This window comes from Urocampus carinirostris, chromosome 5, assembly GCF_059441175.1.
Source record: "Urocampus carinirostris isolate Australia breed hairy pipefish chromosome 5, RoL_Ucar_1.0, whole genome shotgun sequence".
In the NCBI taxonomy this organism is placed as follows: domain Eukaryota; kingdom Metazoa; phylum Chordata; class Actinopteri; order Syngnathiformes; family Syngnathidae; genus Urocampus; species Urocampus carinirostris.
In genome coordinates this window covers 34,045,525-34,066,907 of record NC_142353.1, presented here as the reverse complement: position 1 = coordinate 34,066,907, position 21,383 = coordinate 34,045,525, and the positions used below count along the sequence as shown (strand labels likewise).

General features: G+C 40.5%; 1 protein-coding gene across 1 annotated transcript; it reads left to right on the top strand.

Annotated features, from left to right (window-relative positions):
* Positions 1 to 3,941: 3,941 nt before the first annotated feature.
* pmpca (peptidase, mitochondrial processing subunit alpha) lies at positions 3,942 to 21,173 on the top strand. The gene is made up of 13 exons (XM_088336528.1): positions 3,942 to 4,005; positions 6,945 to 7,147; positions 7,219 to 7,298; positions 7,393 to 7,475; positions 9,369 to 9,463; positions 9,540 to 9,640; positions 10,817 to 11,080; positions 12,219 to 12,311; positions 14,304 to 14,422; positions 15,320 to 15,410; positions 15,475 to 15,537; positions 17,031 to 17,175; positions 19,061 to 21,173. The coding sequence occupies exons 1-13, from the start codon at positions 3,959 to 3,961 to the stop codon at positions 19,228 to 19,230; spliced, it is 1,554 nt and encodes a 517-aa protein (XP_088192654.1). The 5' UTR covers positions 3,942 to 3,958; the 3' UTR covers positions 19,231 to 21,173.
* Positions 21,174 to 21,383: the final 210 nt, after the last annotated feature.

Here is a 21,383-nt window from a genome sequence, read left to right as displayed (position 1 = left end):
CCTGAACACTCAACTTTCAGAATTGATTGCAGCAACCCCCCCATCGCTTTTTATCGAGCACACAACACAGATGACCAGTAAGAACTGAATACTTACTAAATTCTCAAGTCTTTGCGGGTGTGGTCATTGCTGTGCAGACCGTCTGCTGTGGTAACCGTCTGTCCTCTTGATGCATTCGGTCATTGAGAGGGTGCTGATAAACAGCTGCCACACACACATTTACACACAAGTATTTGTTCAAAGCTAACAGCTATGATGCTGAAGCACAAAAAACAAGCGCTTCTCAGTAGGTGCGTCGTTTAGTCACCCACAAATGCAAAAATAGGTGGGAAAAATGTATATGTATTAAATGAAATTTTAAAACTGCCATTTGACTTAAATCGCCTACACTTCATTAGAATTAGATCAGGAATCGTCTTTATTGTCATTGATAACAACATCAGGGTTCTTGCGAATCCTTGAAAAGTCTTAAAACGCATTGAATTCATCCATCCATCCATCCATTGTCCGCACTGTTTATCCTCAGTAGGGTCACAGGGATGCTGGAGCCAATGCCAGCCCTCTTCTGGCAGTGGGCAGGGGACACCCTGAACTGGTTGCCAGCCAGTCGCAGGGCACATAGGGACAGACAATTCGCTCGCTCATTCACACCTAGGGACAATTTGGACCGGCCAATTAACCTAACATGCATGTTTTTGGAATGTGGGAGGAAACCGGAGTGCCCGGGGAAACCTACGCAACCACGGGGAGAACATGCAAACTCCACACAGGAGGTTCGATCTCATGACCTCAGAACTGTGCCGCACACGCGCTAACCACTGTGCCGCCATGCTGCCCCGCATTGAATTCATTATTCCTAAAATGAGGCCCTAATTGGTATTAAAATGTCTTAGATCCAATTTTTGAAAGTTTAAAAAAATCTGTGTATTATTTGGTATTGCAACATCCGTTGCAGCCTGGTCATCCTGGAAGGGGGATGACCTCATGTGTGGTCCCTTCTCAATGTTTCTTCATTTTCCTCATGTTGCGGTTTTTGAGTTTTTCCTTGCCCTCATATAGGTTTTAGACCAGGGAATGGTGTAAGAATAGTCTGTAGTTTGCAATAGTCTGTGCAGTCCTTTGAGACTCCTTGTGATTAAGGGCTATACAAATAAATATGACTTGACTTAAAAATGTGAACACACTATTAAAATGTATTTGTGTTTGAAGTAAAATGGTTGAAAACATTTATCGATTATTTTCTTTAATGGTTCAATGATTTACTTCCGTGGCATCACGTGACCATGATAACGGAACTGTCAAAATAATGATGTGGTTTCAGTCGGGCCTCTCAGAGCAGCGATTGTCTTGGGTCTACCCACAATACACACAGAAACGTCGGACAAAGACCATCATTTTGGACCATTGGAGAGTGTGCACTTAATATTTTTCAACATGGCTAAAAGCTGTGCCAGGTAATATGTATAAGGCAAGATCTATTTTGTTCAAGATCTATTTGTGTTTTTTTGTTTCAATTGTGTGTTTTTTTTACGTGGTCTTAAATTCGCTCTCAAAAGTCATTCAAAAGTCTTGGAAATTCTTGAATTTAACATGCCCAAACTGTAGGAACCCTGAATATAGTAATCATTGTTTACAGCAAGATTAGACGTAGCACTCCAAGATAAACATGTTATGATAAACTGAAATATAAAGAATACTAGCATAGACACTATAAACAAGGTAATGCTTGTAGACTGACTCAAGTTGTTGGTACCTCCGGAAAAAACAGTGCAATGAAAAATAGAACAATGACATTTAGCGACATCCATCCATTCATTATCTGCACCGCTTATCCTCAGTAGGTTTGCGGGGGTGCCGGAGCCCATCCCAGCTAATTTCAGGCATGGGACACCCTGAACTGGTTGCCAGCCAGTCGCAGGGCACTCATAGACAGACAACTCAATTGTTTGTCCAATTACCCTGACATGCATGTTTTTGGAATGTGGGAGGAAACCGGAGTGCCCGGAGGAAACCCACGCAAGCACGGGGAGAACATGCAAACTCCACACAGGAAGTTCGATCCCATGACCTCAGAACTGTGCCGCACATGCGCTAACCACTACGCCGCCGTGCTGCCCCCAATAGTCAACAAAATGCATCGGCAATATCATTTTCTTATAGTCTTGTCTGCATGATTACTGGTCGTGATGGCCCTGGGAGACACAATCTCTGATTTTGTTAGTTTTTATTTAAGGATATGTAGCATTTGCCAGAGGGCAGCAGATCAAAGAGGTGGTAGCCTTGATTATGTTGCAAAAGAGAGAGCTGGCAACGTCCATCAGACTGGGCAGAGGGTAGCCAATGGTTTTCTGAGCTGCGTTGATGACTCTCTGTAAGGTTCTCAATTTTTGATCATGAGTTTTAGGGTTCTGCATCTCGTATGGCATCATACGCTTGGTTACTTTCCCACTCCCAACGAACTAAGAAGTAAAACCTATTAAAAACGTGTGCATTTCCCTGGTCACACTCATCTCCTCTGCCTTGCAAATGGAAATGGCCCCCAGAGCGCTCAGCATAATGGCATGGAAATTGAAAGTACAAATGCAGCCGTTTACAATCGGCACTGATTTTAATTAAAAGCGGACAATAGGTAGAATGTCACACGCTCGATCGTGGTGAGGACCACATCAAACAAGCTTAGCGCCAGCAAAGGAGCTCCAGGGTCCGTCCCAATATTTGGCCCTGTTGTGGAAAACTGGAACAAGTCCAGTAAACTCAAACATTGTTATCTTTGGAATTCATTTTTCATGCACTATTTGTAGCCGTTCTTCATGGCAAGTGTGTTATGCCATTGAAAAATAGATTATATATTCCAGTAAATGTGCTAAATTTAAAATGGCTGTTTTTCTCTCCAAGCACAGTTTTTTAAGGCTGCCGATGCAAAAGAGGGCGTGTTTTCTATTGTTTTTTAATTTCGGTCAGAATTGATGCAACTGACTTAGTAACTGCTTCTCGACAAAAAATTGCATCGCATGACAACATTTCGAGTGTAAAAAAAATAAATCTGCTCTTAAGTTGAACTCCAAAGTAGTCTTAACACTTTTAATATACTTTTTGAGCAAAAAAAAGAATAATCTTTACTTTGAGGTGTCATGCGAGACCTGAAATTGATGATTGGAAAAGTTAGTTCATAGTTTTGAAAATAGTAGATAAGAAATAAATTATTTGAAAGTTATGGACTCAAAATAAAATATAGTTTATTATAATGAAAAAAATGAAAATTCAAGTCCTTTTTAATGCATCATATGTTTTCCATTTTTCTTCTTTTTTACTATTTTTATTGGAAATCTGAATATTTTCCAATAAAATTAAAATAAATATTACAGAACAACTCAATTCAATCAGATATTCTGTTGAAAAAATGTCAGTTTATTTCAATCCTATAATATTATTTTAGTAATTAACTCAAATTATTTTTATTTCACTTTTAAATGTATAATTTTGGTTTAAGATCAGGTAATTTTGTCATTGTAATCCTGTGCAGTCCTTTGGCATTTTTGTGATTAAGGGCTATATAAATACATTTGACTTGACTTGAATAACAATTTCAAGTCCTTGTTAAATCGTAATATTTGAGCCGTTTATTTATTTTCACTATTTTTATTTGAAAACTAAATGTCCCTGTACTTTTATCTGAGCTTCCTTCTGTCGTTATTATTATTTTCATTATTTTTTGTTTTTTTATTTATTTGACGTTTTGTTGTGTAACTTGGGGGGAAAATATAGAATTTAAATATGTATGGTTTTAACAAGGGCTTGAGTTTTTATTCCGTGTCTGAAAAGTTCTGCATAGATATATAGTTTATATTTAGATTTTAAATCGAATTCATAATCATGACATTTAGTTTCATTTCATACCGGAAGTACTTTAATGACTCTTCCGGGTCAAAGTCAAATTCTTTTTGTCGGCAAAATCAAGATGGCGGCTCACATGTCCCGGTGTCGAACCTGGAATCGGGTTCAACGGTAACAAACTGCGTTGTCAAAATCATCAATAAACGTGTTGTCATTTCAAAATTATGCGTTTTGCGATGGTATATGTAGCGATTATGTTGACGTTTTATTTGGGAACTGTGGAACTTATGCGGGTAGTACAGCGTGTGCTACGAAAGTAACCATGATGCTAATTTCCAGCTGTCATTGTCATTATTCCCCAGCTCTACTAATATTACGATTTGTGGTTTTGATTGAAAATAATACACACGTAAATATATCAAGGTGTATAGAGTTTAAGATAATGATTTTTGTGCTCTGATCCTTCAACACAACGTGTGATTTTAAGTGTTTAATAAAACAAGTAAATGTCACAACAGCTTGTATAATCGCAGACTAATTGTTAGACCCTGTCAAGCAACAGTTAAGCAATTTAAGACATTCTAAGTTAATTAGCAATGTTTAATTATCGTAAAGTAGTGATATTTTGCAAGAAATGCATTGAAAAGATGTAGTTAAAAATATGTCTGGCATAACGAGAATATTATTGTTTTTAGAAGTGGTTAAAAGGCTTAATACAGTTACTTCAGGCCTATTACTTCATTATTACATAAATATTCGTTCCCTTTGGTGCAACGTGGCGTAAGCAGGTCGAGTGGAGGAAGGATGAAGGGGTGTGTGGGGGTCGGGCAATGATTCAAAGTGAAACTGATATCAAGACTTCCATCTGTGAAGATAGTCATGCGCTTAAAAGACCTGCAACTTGGCAACGGTAGCAATTTGTGTGCCTTCTTCTTGATAATCACAAGCTTACTTTTTATGGTTATCATGTTTTTGCTACTCCCAAGTATAAATACAAGTTTTTTCGGACCTATAGTGAACAAATACAGTGTTAATATTGTATTGCCGACGTGATCAAGTCTTCACGAAGCGTACGGCATTCTGAACTGAATGAAGAGAAAAGGGTTGTAGGAGTTCGTTCAGCCAAAATTTATATCTGCATTTTCATGATTCCGTGGCACAAACCAATTGCATACCGTCATTTTATACGACGTTATTGAGCAAATGAAATAATTTGACTTATATGAAATGAAATGATCTGCATTTATATAGCGCTTTTCAAGTCAATGACTTCCCAAAGCGCTTTACAATGTGCTCCACATTTCCCAATAGCGGCCTTGTATTGCAGCCATGCAAGACGCTAACCTGCTTATTGGGGGTATTAGGGGTTCAGTGTCTTACCTTAGGACACTTCGACATGTAACACGGACAAGCCGGGATTCGAACTGGGATCCCTTGATCCCAAGACGAGCGCTCTACCTCCTGAACTACTGCCGCCCAAGTTGAAAAAAATACTGCAAAGAGGGGTGAAAAAAAAATCATATTCAGCACTGTTATGTGAAAACGTCATTAGGTGGGGTCACCATATCCCTTGGTCAACTGTATTGTAAACTAAAGCTAAAGTTTACCTTGAGAAAAGTGTAATTAAAAAATAAATTTGATTTTTTTTTCTTATATCAGAATGAACAGTGTTAATAACATTTGGATGTAATTTTAAATTAATGATGAAAATGTCCACTGCTCTGTGAATCAAGTGACAAAAAGCACAATTATTTCAAAAGACTTTGTAAAGACAATTTAGTGCAGAGGTCTCCAACCTTTTTTTAAGCCGAGAGCTACTTTTTGTTTTTAATTAGCGCAAAAGGAACCCATTTTGATTGCTAGCTAAAAGAGTAACAGTTGAATATAAAGCATAAAGAATATAAAACAAGCTAGAATAGCGAGCTAGAAATGAGCCCAAAATTGAGCTTTAACTAGCAAAACAGTAAAATGTTAGTTGGATAGCTGGCAAAAGCTAGATAGCTTGCTAATTAGCTAAAAGGGTAGCTTGATTGTTAGCCAGAAAGGTAAACGGGTAAAAAAGTAAGTTAGCTGGAAAGCCACCTAGAATAATAAATGGAATTTAAATAGCCGGATAGAAATCTCAAAACAAAGTTAGATAGCTTCCTAGAAAGAAGCCCAACATTTAGTTTTATAACTAGAATTGAAAGTAAAATGGTAAATAGATAACATGCAAACAATGTAAAAAGCTAGCTAGCTAGATTGCTTAACAGTTAAAAAGATTGGAAGATGGCTAGCTACATAGCTAAAAGGTAGCTAAAAAAAACTGAACATTTTTTGCTCATTCGCTTTTAAAAAGCCATATATTTGAATTTATTTTCCATCCATTATCTGCACCGCTTATCTTCAGTAGGGTTGCTTAAGTGCTGGAGCCCACCCCTGTTATCTTCGAGCAGTGGGCAGGAGAAACCCTGAACTGGTTGCCAGCCAGTCGCACGGCACACAGAGACAGACAAGTCACTCGCTCATCCACACCTAGGGACAATTTAGAACGGCCAATTAAACTGAAATGTATGTTTTTGGATGTGGAGGAAACCTGAGTCCCCGGAGGAAACCCTTACAAGCACGGGGAGAACATGCAAACTCCTCACAGGAAGGTTCGATCTCATGACCCCAGAACTGTGCCGCGGACACGCTAACCACTCAGCCGCTGGGCTGCCTTAGTTTGTTTTATTTCCTGTAAAAAAAAAAATAATTTAAAAGAAGAATACATTTTTAATTCACAAATAGATTCTCATTCTACTCATTCTATTGCTTAAAAATAACTATCAACACTTGAGTAATATTTTTTTGTCCATGAAACCCATGAACTGGAATTTATTTAAATTTCTAAGATAATTTATAATGTAATTAATATGTTATTACCAGGTCACTTATTAAAAATAGGGTTTAAATAGACTCAGGCAACTAACCCAACAAAATCATTTTACTAGAAAATTTCATTGACTCAGCACTGTGGCGCTATTTTCAGAACATGTCCGCGCACACCTCAGCTCCCCTTAGGGGACACCATGTTGGAGACCCCTGGTGTATTGTAAATAATAAACTGGATGTGTGTGATTCTGTGACAGGTTTGGCATAGCGGCATACAGGAAGTACAGCAGTAGCGGAGGTTACCCCAACATCTCGCTGTGCTCGCCACTGCCCGGCATCCCTAAACCCGTGTTTGCATCGGTGGACGGGCAAGAAAAATACGAAACTAAGATCACCACCTTGGAAAACGGCCTCAAGGTTGCCTCGCAAAACAAGTTTGGACAGTTCTGCACTGTAGGAAGTGGGTAGCTACTTTCAAATACGTCTCACATCTTTTTGAGAAGCTTATTTTAATTCTTTTTATTTTTCTAGTATTAGTCAACTCTGGGTCCAGACATGAAGCAAAATACCCCAGTGGAATAGCACATTTTTTGGAAAAACTTGCTTTTTCGGTAAGTATTTTTAAATATTTTTTTGCCCCCTGGAATCTCCTTTCTCATTGAACGCAATTCCATCAGTCTTATCTAACTGCGGCCATGTTTGTAGTCCACAGCTCAGTACGGCAGCAAAGATGAGATTTTGCTCACGCTGGAGAAACACGGCGGGATTTGTGACTGCCAAACCTCAAGGTATCACCGATACTACGCATTAGCTCATTTTTTTTGGATTGATTTTTTTTTTAGTTTTTCTGTCAATTTCCCTCTTGAGTGTTTTTCTTTTTAACAACTATGGAAAGGGGCAACACAAAGTGAAATTGCCATCTAGCGGGGGAAAGAAACCTATGGTAATGCGTAGCTAATTCTTTCCGAACCCCTGGTACCCTAGATAAACACATTAACTCAAAAAAATGATACATAGCAATTACTACTTGTAATATATGTATATAGTATTAAATGACAAGAAAATTATACGGTATTTTCACGGCTATTAGGTGTACCTAAAAGCCTTTATTTTTTTTAAAAGCTGACCATGCGCCTTATAATACAGTGCGCCTTATATATGGATCAATATTGAGTCGCAAGGTCTCGCAACTAAGGCAAGCAGCCGCCCGTAGGCGAAAAAGTCCGCGGTGTATGCTGGGATATAATTCCCGGCGTTTCATTTCCTGACCAATCTGTCAATCATCCTTTGAATCGGTCACTATTGGCTAAAGTTATTCGATGGTAAAGAAGGCGGGTCCTTTTTAGCATTTACAGGCTCGCATAGGCTAAAGCGGGGCAAAACAAAGCCTGCAATTGGCAGAAAAAGATGAATGTGAATCACACGTTAGTTTGCTCGATGGCATGGAGATAACATTTTTTACTAGTCTATTTGCAAACAGGATTTGTGGGGCTAAACAGACGGCTAGCAACAAGCAACGTCCATCGATGCAGATGCTTCTCAGCATATGTATATATATTTTTTTTTTTTTCCCCGTCCGCATTATTGCGTGTTTTGGAGTGAGTAAATATTTTCCGCGGTTGGATTTACTACACTCATGGATGTAAGAGAGCCATGGTTGCGTATTATTATTGAACAGGATGGCTGCAAGACTACTTTTATTGTTGTATGCACAGTAAAGAACCACGTTTCCCTGCACAATGAATGTCTTACTTTGCTGTCCACACAGTTGCCAGCGAAAAAAAATATATATACATAAATTAAGAAATGGTTGGCATTTCTTAAATCCCAAGAGTTTAACCTTCCTAATAATATGTGGGGTGACGCATTTGAGTTATCCGTACGTTTCTGAGACACGTATTTGCTTTTTTGCGGGCGTCTGAATGTTAAGGGGTTAATAAGTTTGACTAAACTATCAGACTGTTTTCTCAACGTTCCCACTGTAGCGGCTTATGTATGGAAAATCTATGACAAAAAACTATATTTGGGGGGGTGCGCCTTATAACCCGATGCGCCTTATAGTCGTGAAAATACTGTACATGTAAAGAAAAACTGAAATTGTATCTACCTTTGGATTAACGTGACTTGAGCTGGTCAAGTGGAGTAGCAGGTGGGTGCAGATGGGGGAAGCAATATAAAAAGGATTTGCTTCTCCCTTTGGCATCATTGCAAGCCTTGGGACCCATAACTATTGCATACAGTACAAAAAAACAGTATTTAATCCAGAACTGAGATAGTCTTTGTGAAATACACAATTTCTGAACTGATTAAAGAGAGAGAAAGGCATCGTCTGAGGTAGTTCAGCCATAGCATATTGGTATCTTCATGATGCTTTAAAGCAAACCAACGGGAGACCAGCATTTTATATGATTCTTTCTAGTACCAGACAGGCATCTTGGAGACCTATCTCTACATACACGCAAAATGGGTTGTTGTTTATGCCATATAGTTGAGAAAATGCCATTACCAGGGGCTGAGATCTTCTCAATCAACACTCTAAAGTGGAAAAGACGAAAGGTGGGGTTGATATCTCCTGGGGACTATTTTCTACCCTGTGGCCCCGGAGCTAAAATGAGTTTGACATCCCGATTTCAGCTGTTTTGGTTGCAGGTGTGAAAAGTATTCTGGACTGCTGTGTTCAGGGACACCACGATGTACGCGGTTTCCGCCGAGGTGAAGGGCATGGACACGGTGGTGAGCATCCTTGCTGATGCCGTCTTGCAGCCTCGCCTTTTGGGTGAGTAAGCAGCCGTTTTAGAGCTCAGCCAAGCAGGAGGGGGATCCCTCTCTGACCGGGCCTATTTTGCATGTAGACGAGGAAGTGGAGATGACCAGAATGGCGGTCCGCTTCGAGCTGGAGGACTTAAACATGCGTCCGGACCCCGAGCCGCTGCTCACCGAGATGATTCACGCCGTGAGTGCAAGATTCGTTCTTTTCGTTGTTAAACAAAAGGACCTTCGTTGAAGTCCAATGTTATGTATTTAGGAATGCAGGAGCGCTTTTTCGTAGATCCTCCTGCTAGAACACCGAATAGACCCTTTGATTTGTTTGTACACATTGTGACGTATCTGGTGGGCCGGGCTTGGCCTAGAGGCAAAAGCTAGAGCAAGACGATTGGTCAACAAGCATAGGCGTTTAAGATTAGCTTTGTATTATCAAAATGGAAGGCTTTGACGTTGTTTAATTATTCTATGTCATACGTGACGTTACAGCCGAAGCTGGAGGCAAAACGATACTTGCGCTGGTCAGAAGACGAAGGAAAAGAAAGCTGTCCGTTGCTGCTAGTTGTCATGTTATGTGTCTGTGCGCCAGAATCAAGGGAAAGCGTTAGTTATCGTAAGTTGAAGTTTTACAGGACCCCAGCAGGCACTCCTGATCAAAGAAAAAGAAGAGTTGTGGTTAAATCAGCCATGTCCAGAGTCTGGACTGTGATCAGATTTTTACTGGCCCGTGGCCTCTGCCCAAAAATGAATAACATGTGGATCGCCAGTAAGGTTGACCGAAGTATCAAATTAATTTGTATCCGAAAAATAACTATTTTACCAAATGATGGCAGTAGCCATTTGGCCACTTTGCCCTTGGCTTTCTTTTAGAATCTTAGCCCACCCGATTTCCGACATGTCGACTGTAAATGAAAATAGAAAAGTTGACTGTGAGGGCCGCCACTTCCAAGTGTTTCTTTCACTGAAATCCGAAACAACTGCATCTGCCTAATTTGCCTAGAGACCGTGGCTGTTTTCAAAGAGGATAATACAAATGGCACTGTACGAAGAAACCTGCTGACAAAAAAAGCCAACTGAAAAGGAAAGCTGTGAAAAGGTGAAGCAACTGAAAACGGTTTTAACAGCAAACCAGCGCTTTTTTACGAGACCCTGCGAGTCAAATGAACATGCTACAAAGGGGAGCTACGAGGTTGCAACAATGATCATCACAGATATATTTGCTATTTACTCAAGATCTAAAAATTATATGTCTTGATAAGTCCTTAAAAGTGCTCGAATTTGGCCATAAAAATAGATCTGTGAACCCTGTATAAAATATAGACATTTCATTCTTATCAATAACAAAAATGACAATTGTAATTCCCAGGCGGCGTACCGAGGCAATACGGTGGGCCTCCCTCGTTTCTGCCCGCTCGACAACGTGGACAAAATAGATAAGAGGGTTCTGCAGGGCTACCTCTCGGCCTACTACCGTCCCGAGCGCATGGTCCTGGCCGGTGTGGGCGTGGAGCATGAGCGGCTGGTAGATTGCGCCCGCCGCTACCTGCTAAACGTCTTGCCCGTGTGGGGGGACGCGACCCCGGCTCCCATCGACCGCTCGGTGGCGCAGTACACTGGAGGAATCGTCAAGGTCAGTCATCTGCACGGACCAGTGATAGAGGAAATGCCTGACAAAACAATATGTCAAAATCAATCGTGTAATCACTAGGAATCGAAATGACATGGGAAAAAGCATTATAGTTTCTCATTGTCACAGTATTTTTATACACAGTAACTACTCTGTACAATGTTGTTTTGGCAAAACGCTTTCCCTTAATGCTCCACTACAACGTTGTACAACGTGGCACTGTCACTATCCATCCATCCATTATCTGCACCGCTTATCCTCAGTAGGGTCGCGGGGGTGCTGGAGCCCATCCCAGCTATCTTCGGGCAGTGGGCAGGGGACACCGTCAACTGGTTACCAGCCAATCGCAGGGCACACAGAGACCGACAACTCTCTCGCTCATTCACACCTAGGGACTATTTGGACCAGCCAATTAACCTGACATACATGATTTTGGGAATGTGGGAGGAAACCGGAGTGCCCGGAGGAAACACACGCAAGCACGGGGAGAACATGCAAACTCCACACAGGAAGGTTCGATCTCATGACCTCAGAAGTGCCGAGAGTATAAGCCGCTTCCCCGGCCGGCCAAGCTGTGCAAAAAAACTGCGACTTATAGTCCAGAAAATACTGTACACCCCTTAAGAGTAGATGGCAATCATCCAAGACACAGAAAAAGAACACCATTGTTTTGGCTAAACTCTTTCCCATAATGCTCCATAATAACGTTGTGCAACTTGGCACCATGACTAAAAGTAAGATGATAATGAGATCAAATCGAATGTCTTTGCATTCGTCGCCCTCACTGCCGTAATCCTAGTTTGGTTCCCATTCAATCCAATGCTGAGCAAATTGGGTCAGCGGTATTTGTCGACTGATCAATCTATGTTCAAAAACAGTAACGCACTACCGCAACACCTCATGTATAATGTGCACACGAACGTTTACTTTTGGGGGGGTAAAGTAAATGGTTGTATACATGAATAAAAACAGTATAAGGAAAGAATATATATTTTGTGTCGCCCGGTACGAAACAACCCACAGCCCGCTACTGGTCCGCAGCCTGGTTATTGCTGACTACTGGTCAAGGTGAACTGGGGTTTGCTGTTTTTTAAGGAATGCTTGGGTTGGGAATTCATGGTCATAAATATGATTGTTTCAGATGGAGAAGGACATGTCGGACGTGAGCCTCGGACCGACTCCGATACCTGAACTCACGCACATCATGATTGGGTTGGAGACCTGCTCCTTTCTGGTACTGTCACCTCATTTTTTTATTTACACATTTTTGATCTTCGTTATTTTCCTCTTGCTTCAGTTTTTGAGTTTTTCCTTGCCCTCATGCAGGTTTCAGATTAGGGGATGTCTCTGTGGTTAAAGGGATTCCCCAAATTCTAAAACATACAAAATGTGAGAAAACTGTACATGTTTTCTTTGCTAATCTATGTATGTCATTGGTAATTCCAATTATTTTCTGAGGTAATGCATTTTGAAGACTGTCTGTCTTCTGACTTTCTGAGCTTTGACGTTATGTGAAGAACACTAGCACCCTGGCAAGTCAGTCACCCTTTTGGTTTAAATGTTATCTAGTCGAAAATGTTTTGAGCCAAGTATGGTAGTTTTTGTAAAGAATGCCTAGTGTTGTGTCGCAGACTTGTGCAGCGATGGTACAACAAATGGGGAGCAGCCAAAATGGGGCAAACTGGCAAAAATAACACGCACAGAGCTAACTGGGTGAACCAGCCATGACGCGTGGGGTTAGCCGGCTGCCATAAAGGACGAACAGGGATCGACCAACGGAAAAAAACAGGAGGCTGGCTTAGCGTAAGCATAATGAGCCACAGCAGCAACAAACACGTACCCAGCCGGAAGAAAAAACGAAGAGCACGGCAGGCAAGCTAGCTAGCCAACTGATAGCGGGGCTAACCTAGACCAAACAAAACTGGAAGCCTTCGGGTGCCCGCACGGGGAGCTATCTGGACAATACCCTATTAATCGCAAGATAAGCGGCGAAAAACAAGAGAGGAAAAGTCACAATCACATACCTAAAATTAGGCAAAGTCAAAAAAGGAAAGCACGCCGTGCACAACGGCAGGTAAATGTCAGGTTCCAAACAATGTGAGAGACTTGAGTTACAAACAAACTTGTTTATTAAAGAGAAGCAAACACAAAAGACAAGACAAAAACCCCTATGGATTGACATGTGATGAATTCCAAAGTCTGAAACGTGAGCACCCTTCTTATACCGTTTCATAGATTCTGATAGGAGGATAGAATAAACCATGTGCACGTAAAAGGACCCTGATTGGACGATTTCTTTGGTCACATGGTGTGATATACACTGCTGGCCACTAAATGGCACTCTAACTATAATCATGGAAATAATTTAGAACACTTCCACTGGAGGGCAAGCTAACATAACAATATACTTGAAGGCTGTACCTTTTTTTAACAAATTCTTTAAATGATTCATGTGATACATTACAGCAGTTCATTGTTAGGAAATTGTCTTGAGAAAATTGCCAGTGGTCTTTAAGTTGTAGATGGGTTAGCAAAAGATGTTCCGAGCAGTAATCCATATCAAACAAAACTGTAAAAATCCTTTCCCTCTGTTTCTGACCAGAATAGCTTTGCTAAATCTCCAATAAAAGGTTTGCTTTCTTCACGTTCAGAGTCACTTTGCAAATGTTTTGGAAGACACGTTAACCCAACTGTCGACAGTCCTTTCTTTTTATTATGGAGGTTTCTGTGCCACTGTAGTCCTCGTCTTGACACAGTTTTAAGTTGTAAGCACCAAGACGATAACAATAACTTTCAAATTGCCAGATACACTACGGCGTTAGCATCCATGAGTACTTCCGCAAACAGTGGAAACATTGCTTGGGCTGTCACGTCTTCTGCTTGTGGAAAAGTTGTGGCATCAACACGGTAAAAGGCATAAAAGTCACTGGAGATCACATACATAAATGTCGCATTCGGTTGGAAATGTGAACGATCTCACAAAAACATCAGATTTCACCCAAAAATGTTGTAAGTCTTGAATTACAAGGCTCGAACCTGTGACTACCTAGTCTCAGGACTGGGCGCCCAACCCTAAGGCCACAGAGATGGTCTCTGTCCGCAACTTACATGACAGACAGGGCACATTGCGTGATCGGGCGCGTCACACAATTTAAAGAAAATCTGAAACTTTTATGTGTGCCTTATGGTTTTGAAAATATGGTATTTTTATAATGTGTCCGTTCAGGAGGACGACTTCATCCCTCTAGCAGTGCTCAACATGATGATGGGAGGGGGTGGCTCTTTTTCGGCCGGTGGACCCGGCAAAGGCATGTTTACGCGTCTCTACCTCAATGTCCTCAACAGGTACCTCCAAAATGTATTCATTTAAACATTGAAAAGTAACCAACTTTTACCAAAAAAGAGATTTAGCCTGAAAAGTATCAGTTTTGGTAAGGGGTTTTGGTTGATTCAGCATGACGAATGGATCAGAAAATAAACTATTCTCAGCCACCAGGTTTATTAAAGCAATTTCCTCCATTTTTCCAAAAATAAGGCCTCAATTGGCATCAAAATGTCTCAAATCCAATTTTCGAAAGTCTTAAAAATATGAGCACAATAACAAAAATTATATAAGGTTGAGCTAAAAATATTTTTCATGGATCATGATTAAAAATGTTTCATGAATGAAAGTTCTTTGGAACTAGTAGTAATTTGCCAGTTTTGACAGAGGATCCATAATGTACTGATAAAACTTTGGAGAGTGCTATGTTTTTCAGAAGGAAAGTTTTGAACTTAACCAAAATGTTATAAAAAATGTTTTTAAAGTAAACATTTGTTTACAATTGCTTCTAGTTCGTGTAATGTTTTTTTTGTTTTGGTTGTTTCAATTGGGGGTTTTCTTGGTCTTAAATTTGATTTCAAAAGGTGTTAAAAAGTCTTTAAAAGTCTTGAATTTAACTTGCCTTAAGCTGTAGGAACCCTGCAGCGAGATGAATAAGAACGCAGAGCAGGTGTCCGGTCACAGTACAGTATGAAAGAAGCTATCGGCATCGGTGATTTCGAGTCGCGGAGTGCTTGCCAATCGTCTTGAATCTTGGCTGGCTGAAATGTTCCTTGCTGGTGCGGGATGTATTAGTTCGAACCAGCAATATAAAAAGTGCGAAGAAGCGAGGGATCTCTATATTTTGAGATGGCATATTCGAGTGACAGTGATAAATTCTGAACGTCATTTGTGCTAAGATTGTTTCGCGTTTCTCCAAGGCATCATTGGATGTACAACGCCACGTCTTACCACCACAGCTACGAAGACAGCGGCCTTCTGTGCATCCACGCGAGTGCTGATCCCAGACAGGTGACGAAAACATCGCACATGGATCCTGTTCCCCTCATGCTCATGATTCTTACTTCGCCCGCAGGTTCGCGAGATGGTGGAGATTATCACACGGGAGTTTATTCAAATGGGAGGAATGGCCGGAGAGGTCAGAGCTCTATGTATACTCAAACGGTTTATTTTTAAATGCAGACCTTTGCAAGGTGATGGATAAAAGACTCCAATTATTTTCTAAGAAAAGACATTATGTGAGACACAATTGTGTAAAAAAAAAAAAAAAAAGATTTTTTTTTGCATTCTATACAGATGAACATGACTTGACTTGACATTTATTCATTTTATATTGTGCTAACAAAGTAGCCATTGTCAAAATATTGGCCCCCTTTGAGTTAATAATTAGTACAACATCCTTTTGATGCGATCAGTTCTTTTTGGGTATGTCTCTATAGGTTTTTCACACCTTGAACAGAAATATTTGCCCATTCTTTTTTACAAAAAAGCTCAAGTTCCTTGGGGTTTGATGGTGATAGTTTGCGAACAGCATTTTTCAGATTTTTCCACAAATGCTTTATAGCATTTAGATCTGGTCATTCTAATAACTTGATATTGTTCGTTTGAAACCATTGCATTGTAGATTTGTTTTTTTGTTTAAGGGTGTTGACCTATTGGGAGGTTGCCAGCTAACCCTGTATTTGGTTCCATCCATCTTCCCAGTCCTTGCTGAAGAAAAGCAACCTATAGCATGATGCTGTAATCACCATGTTTGATAGTGGGGAGGGTATTTTCATCGTGATGTGTAATGTTACTCATACTTAAAACATAATTCTTAGCATTCAGCCCAAAAGTTCAATTTTGGTCTATCTGACCAGAGCACCTTGTTCCACGTGTTATTTGTGTCTCCCACATGGCGTTGTGAAAAAGCCAAACAGGCCTTTTTATGGTATGCTTTCAGAAGGGGCTTCTTTTTCCCACTCTTAACTGGGCAGATTTATACAGAGTAAGACTAATAGCTGTCTTATGCAGATTGCCCCACCTTAGCTCTGTATGCCTGCAGGTCATCCAATGTGATCATGTACCTCTTGATTGCTTTTTTGACTAGTTTTCTCCTTATTTGGGTCTGAAGGTTTAGAGGGACAGCCAGGTCATAGTAGGTTTGCATTTTATTTCTTACAAAAAGCTACAGGTGATGTGTAAATGTTGCAAAATCTTCTTGTATTCCAGTCCTGCTTTGTAACTTTTCACAACTTTATCCCAGACCTGCCTGGTGTGTTCTTTGGTTTTCATAATGCCGTTTGCATTTAAACTGAGACTTGATGGCACACTCTTTCAATGTTAGTCATTCAGGTTGACTATGGATTTTTCAGAAGTCATCAAGGAAATTCTGTAGTCAGTTGGCTCAGCTGAGAGAACAGGGGGCCAATATTTTGCAACCTACACCTACTTTTCAGGTTTTTGTTGTATATGTAAATATAGTATGAATGTGTCTTACATATCGTTGCTCCATAGAAAATATTTTCAGTGGTTTAGTTTTAATTTTAAAGCCTGAAATTATGCAATAGCACAAAGAGTTCTTTGGGAGGGCAATCTGTTCGCGAGGCACTGTAAATGAAGCGGGTTTCATTTTGGTTGTTTGGAGTTCAGATCGAGTTGGAGCGTGCCAAGACGCAACTCAAGTCCATGCTGATGATGAATCTGGAAGCTCGGCCCGTTATCTTTGAGGACGTCGGGCGTCAGGTGATGTCCACAGGCAAAAGGAAGCTGCCGCATGAGCTCTGCGCCCTCATAAGTGAGTAGAGAAGGGGAATCACAAATGACAAAAAATCTTTTGTTTTATTCTAATGAAAATTTTGGGGTCAAATGGTAAAAAATAATATATATATATATATATATATATATATATATATTTTATCTTGCATTATTAAAAATGTAAATTTATTTTTTTAATAAATTAAAACAGTGGTGTCAAACTCATTTTAGCTAGGGGGCCACAGTCTACCAGATTAAAGAAAAAGAATGAGTGAAGACAGACAGTGAGACAGAAAAAGAGGAGAGAACCAGAGGAATAAAGAGAGAAAGAAAGACAGGAAGGAAGAAAAAATGTGAGAAAGACAGGCAGACAGAAAGAGTGAAAACGAAAGGGAGAAGGGGTAAAAGAAGATGAGAGAAAAATAAAGATAGAAAGAATGACAGAAAGATGAGGAGAGAGCAAGAAAGCGAGAGAGAGAGAGAGAAAGAGAAGTGAAAAAAGGGAAAGAGAAGTGAGGGAAAGCGGCTCATTCACACCTTAGGACAATTTAGACCGGCCAATTAACCTGACATGCATGTTTTTGGAATGTGGGAGGAAACCCACGCAAGCACAGGAAGAACATGCAAACCCCACACAGGAAGGCTGCTAGCTGGATTTGAACCTATGACCACAGAACTGTGTCGCGGGCTCGCTAACCACTCAACTGCCGTGGTGCAATAAAACCTTATACGTTAATGAGAAAGAAATACATAAAGAGAATCTACATTTTTATGACACTTCAGTCTAAATTTAAGTTTAATCTTAAACAATAAAGTTTGTATATTGTACTATTTCGATATAATGTAATAGTGCTCTCAAAATATAAGATTTAACTCGAAATGTAAGCTTTTAACTTGCTGTAATACAATGAAAAATTAAAGTTCTTACTCTGTACTCTGTACTACGTTGTATCGACGAAAAGAGACAAAGTTTTACGGGAGCAAAAAATTAAAAGCTACAGGCGCTGCCCTACCTACAAACGAGATAGGTTCCAGACGATCGTTCATAAGTTTAATTTGTTCGTAAGTTGCTTCAGTGCTATTTTTTTTGTATGTTTAAGGTTTATGTAAGTATGTTTAAGGCTTGTAGAAGTAACCTGTATTGTTTTGTACTCAAAAATAAACATTTCATATAATAATATGTTCTATAAAGACAAATAAAGTTAAGTTTTATTTACTTTTGGAAGATGGGCTTCAAGAGTTAGGCGACTTCCCCCTCCATGGTAAAGTGGCCGAAAAAAGCATTCCGACCATTTTCTCAACCGCATCAAGCTTTCTTATTCCACTTTTATTTCAAACGAAACGGCTCGCCGCCTCTTTACACTTTATGCCAACAATATTAAATGGATGCACGAGATATTAAACAATAAAAATGTCAAACTTCTTAGCGCGCTGGAGATACAGTATAGTATGTTAACACACGAATTAGGAAGCGGATTTCTTCTTCGGGGTGCATGCTTGGTGACCTCTCACAGCGCCACCACACTCCGGTAGCTACTGAAAGAAGCACTAGAGTAATGTCCTGTACTTGGAAAAAGGTGCACCAATACAAAATCTAACTTACAGCAATGTGCGGATATTTTTCGATATCCCGAAAAAAATGATCGAATCTGCCAGAATCCGTAAGTCGAATGTTTGTAAAGCGGGGAGCGTCTGGATATAGAAGCCCTAAATATAAACTGTGTTTATTCATTGAAAAATGTTAAGAATGATTGCGTCATGTTTGACCTACTACAGAAATGATATATTCCATTATCATTTTTAAAAGGGGCCAGGGAGCTAGTACGGATGCGGAGTTGCCGACCCCTGTGTTAGACGGATGTTGCAAAAAAAGTATCCTAGTTACTCCTGCGTGATCGAACGTAATATTTTGGCCGACATCGCAGGTGACGTGAAAGCGGACGACATCAAGCGAGTGACTGCCAAGATGCTACGGAGCAAACCGGCCGTCGCGGCGTTGGGGGACCTGACGGAGATGCCCACCTACGAGCACATCCAGGCGGCTTTGTCCAGCAAGGACGGACGTCTACCGCGCATCTACCGCCTCTTCCGATAAAGGACGACCGTCATTTCATGTAAATAAATCGTACGGACACTTGCACTGAACTCTCCGGGTGCGGATTCATATCTGGAGTTGACAGTAAGTCGCCTGTAATACAAAGTGGTATTTATTTTTTTCCTCTGTGCATCATGTTCGGGTTAGCCGAAGAATAATCGATGGAAAAACCTGCTGTTATTGTTTTTTGGTCCGGATGTTCTGTAGTAAAAGGACAATGAGGGTTCCCCCAGATATTTTCCATTCTAATGTAAGACATTTTAGGACGACAACCACGAAATTTAAGTCCAATCTCGCACCTATTCTGAGATACAGATGCAGGAGGCGGGCGCCGAGTCGTGACGTACATCCGACCAGGCTGTAGGCAGGCCTGAACATAGGGTGGGGCCGGGTACGGACTGACCCAGGCGCCGAGTACTGGGCCCCTGAACCGGGGTGGCGGAGCTGCACGCTGCCGAGACGTTTTCAGGACGTCGGCCGGGTGACCCCGTGACGGAGGTCCACGCCCGACTGGCGCCCAAGCCGCAAAGTGTTTAGGACAGGGGTCGGCTACCTATGACACGGGGGGTTAACTAGTGGCACGTTGGCGCACGGCATAACGATAATGATTCTTTTTCTAAAAAATTAGCATATTTACCTGAAATTTAGACATTTTCACTTGCGCACCGTGTTGTTCAGAGGTTTTACAGTAGCGCCCCTCCTCCTCTGCTCCGCGTGTGAGCGAGGAGAAATCCGTGTTTCAACCCAGCCACAGAAAAACAACAGCACGATAAATTAATGAATCACGTCAGCTCCTCCAGCGAGAAAATCTCGTTCTTTTCAGCCAGCGTGGACAGACAAATGGGGTTTTGTGCAAAAAAATCACCGTGCTGTTGGTGCATTATGCCTCGAGAGCGTTGTACCTCGCACATCAAGTGTTAAACATCATTATTAGACGAAACGTGGAAATTAATTCAAGGATGAGTCTGACGAGGCAGAGACATCAAAACGCGCCGTGTCCAGGTACGGCAAACAAGCACGGACCCTGAAAACCTTTGTGTTTAGGGGTTCCAACCAACCAAACTCACTAAATGTAAGACCTTTTTAAATGTCCTAATCTGCGATTATCGAATTTTTAAGAGCTTGGGGGAACCCTGACGATGTTTGTATGTATCTGGATGGAAACAGGCAGTTGTACTCTCATTGTTAGTTACATCTGACTGAACATAACTTCCGTAGTTTCTTAAAGGGCCGGTGCTCTCAACCATGTAATACACTTACAGAATATTACAACTAAAAAAATAACAGCACGGTGTAAGTAAACAAAGGGCAAAGGCAAAAATCCCCCCTTTAAAAGTCTGGTTATAAACACTGACATCATGATGATCTGTGAGGCACAAAACACAATGCAGTAAATGTACGGACTCCGCAAGTTTTTATGGAGGTCTCAGGCATGATATTGCTTTTTTTTAATACTGAAAGAAATGTGGATGTCGAGCTGTTTAATAAAAATATTTTCCCAAATTTTTTGAACCCTCAAAGCCCCAGTGTGTAATATTTGACCACTAGATGGTACTGTTGTCTAATGCTGCTAAAGTTGTCTCTGTTCTCTAGGTATTGATTCCACTTTGTAAAAAGAAAAAAAAAAGAAACTATATGGATTTTTGCTTAGCATTCAATCAATGGTTTGTTTGTTTTACTGAAAAGCTTTTTGTACCAGTAGGAGGCACTAAATATTGCACACTGTCCCTTTAAAACTGTTGAGTATTGTGCTTCTGTTTTAAAAAAAGGGATCCAAACACTTTTAAGAAAAATTGACCTATTTCCATGGAAATGACCGGACAAAGGGTGAATTACGAAATAGAGGCATAAATATGGAGGCTCTCAAACCTTTTGGATACAGAGAATTTTTTTTCCCAAATACCTTATTTCATACATCATGCCAATTAAACAAAATTGTATTATTTGTGTGTATGACTAATATATAATATGTATGTATGTATGTATGAACAGAGAAGTGGCAAAGTTAACATGAATGTAAATGCAAATGGTCTGCATTTATACAGCTCTTTTCAAGTCAATGCAGACCTCCTTTACAATGTGCTCCACACTTACCCATTCACGCACCAATAGCAGCGTCAGCCATGCAAGGCAACTACCTGCTCATCGGGGGC

Bases quoted from the DNA above. Each gene is read 5' to 3' on its own strand.
- pmpca (XM_088336528.1), top strand. From the start codon at position 3,959: ATGGCGGCTCACATGTCCCGGTGTCGAACCTGGAATCGGGTTCAACG. The intron at 7,148-7,218 runs GTGGGTAGCTAC...TTATTTTTCTAG, and splicing joins ACAGTTCTGCACTGTAGGAA to TATTAGTCAACTCTGGGTCC. The intron at 15,538-17,030 runs GTCAGAGCTCTA...TTTGGAGTTCAG, and splicing joins TGGGAGGAATGGCCGGAGAG to ATCGAGTTGGAGCGTGCCAA.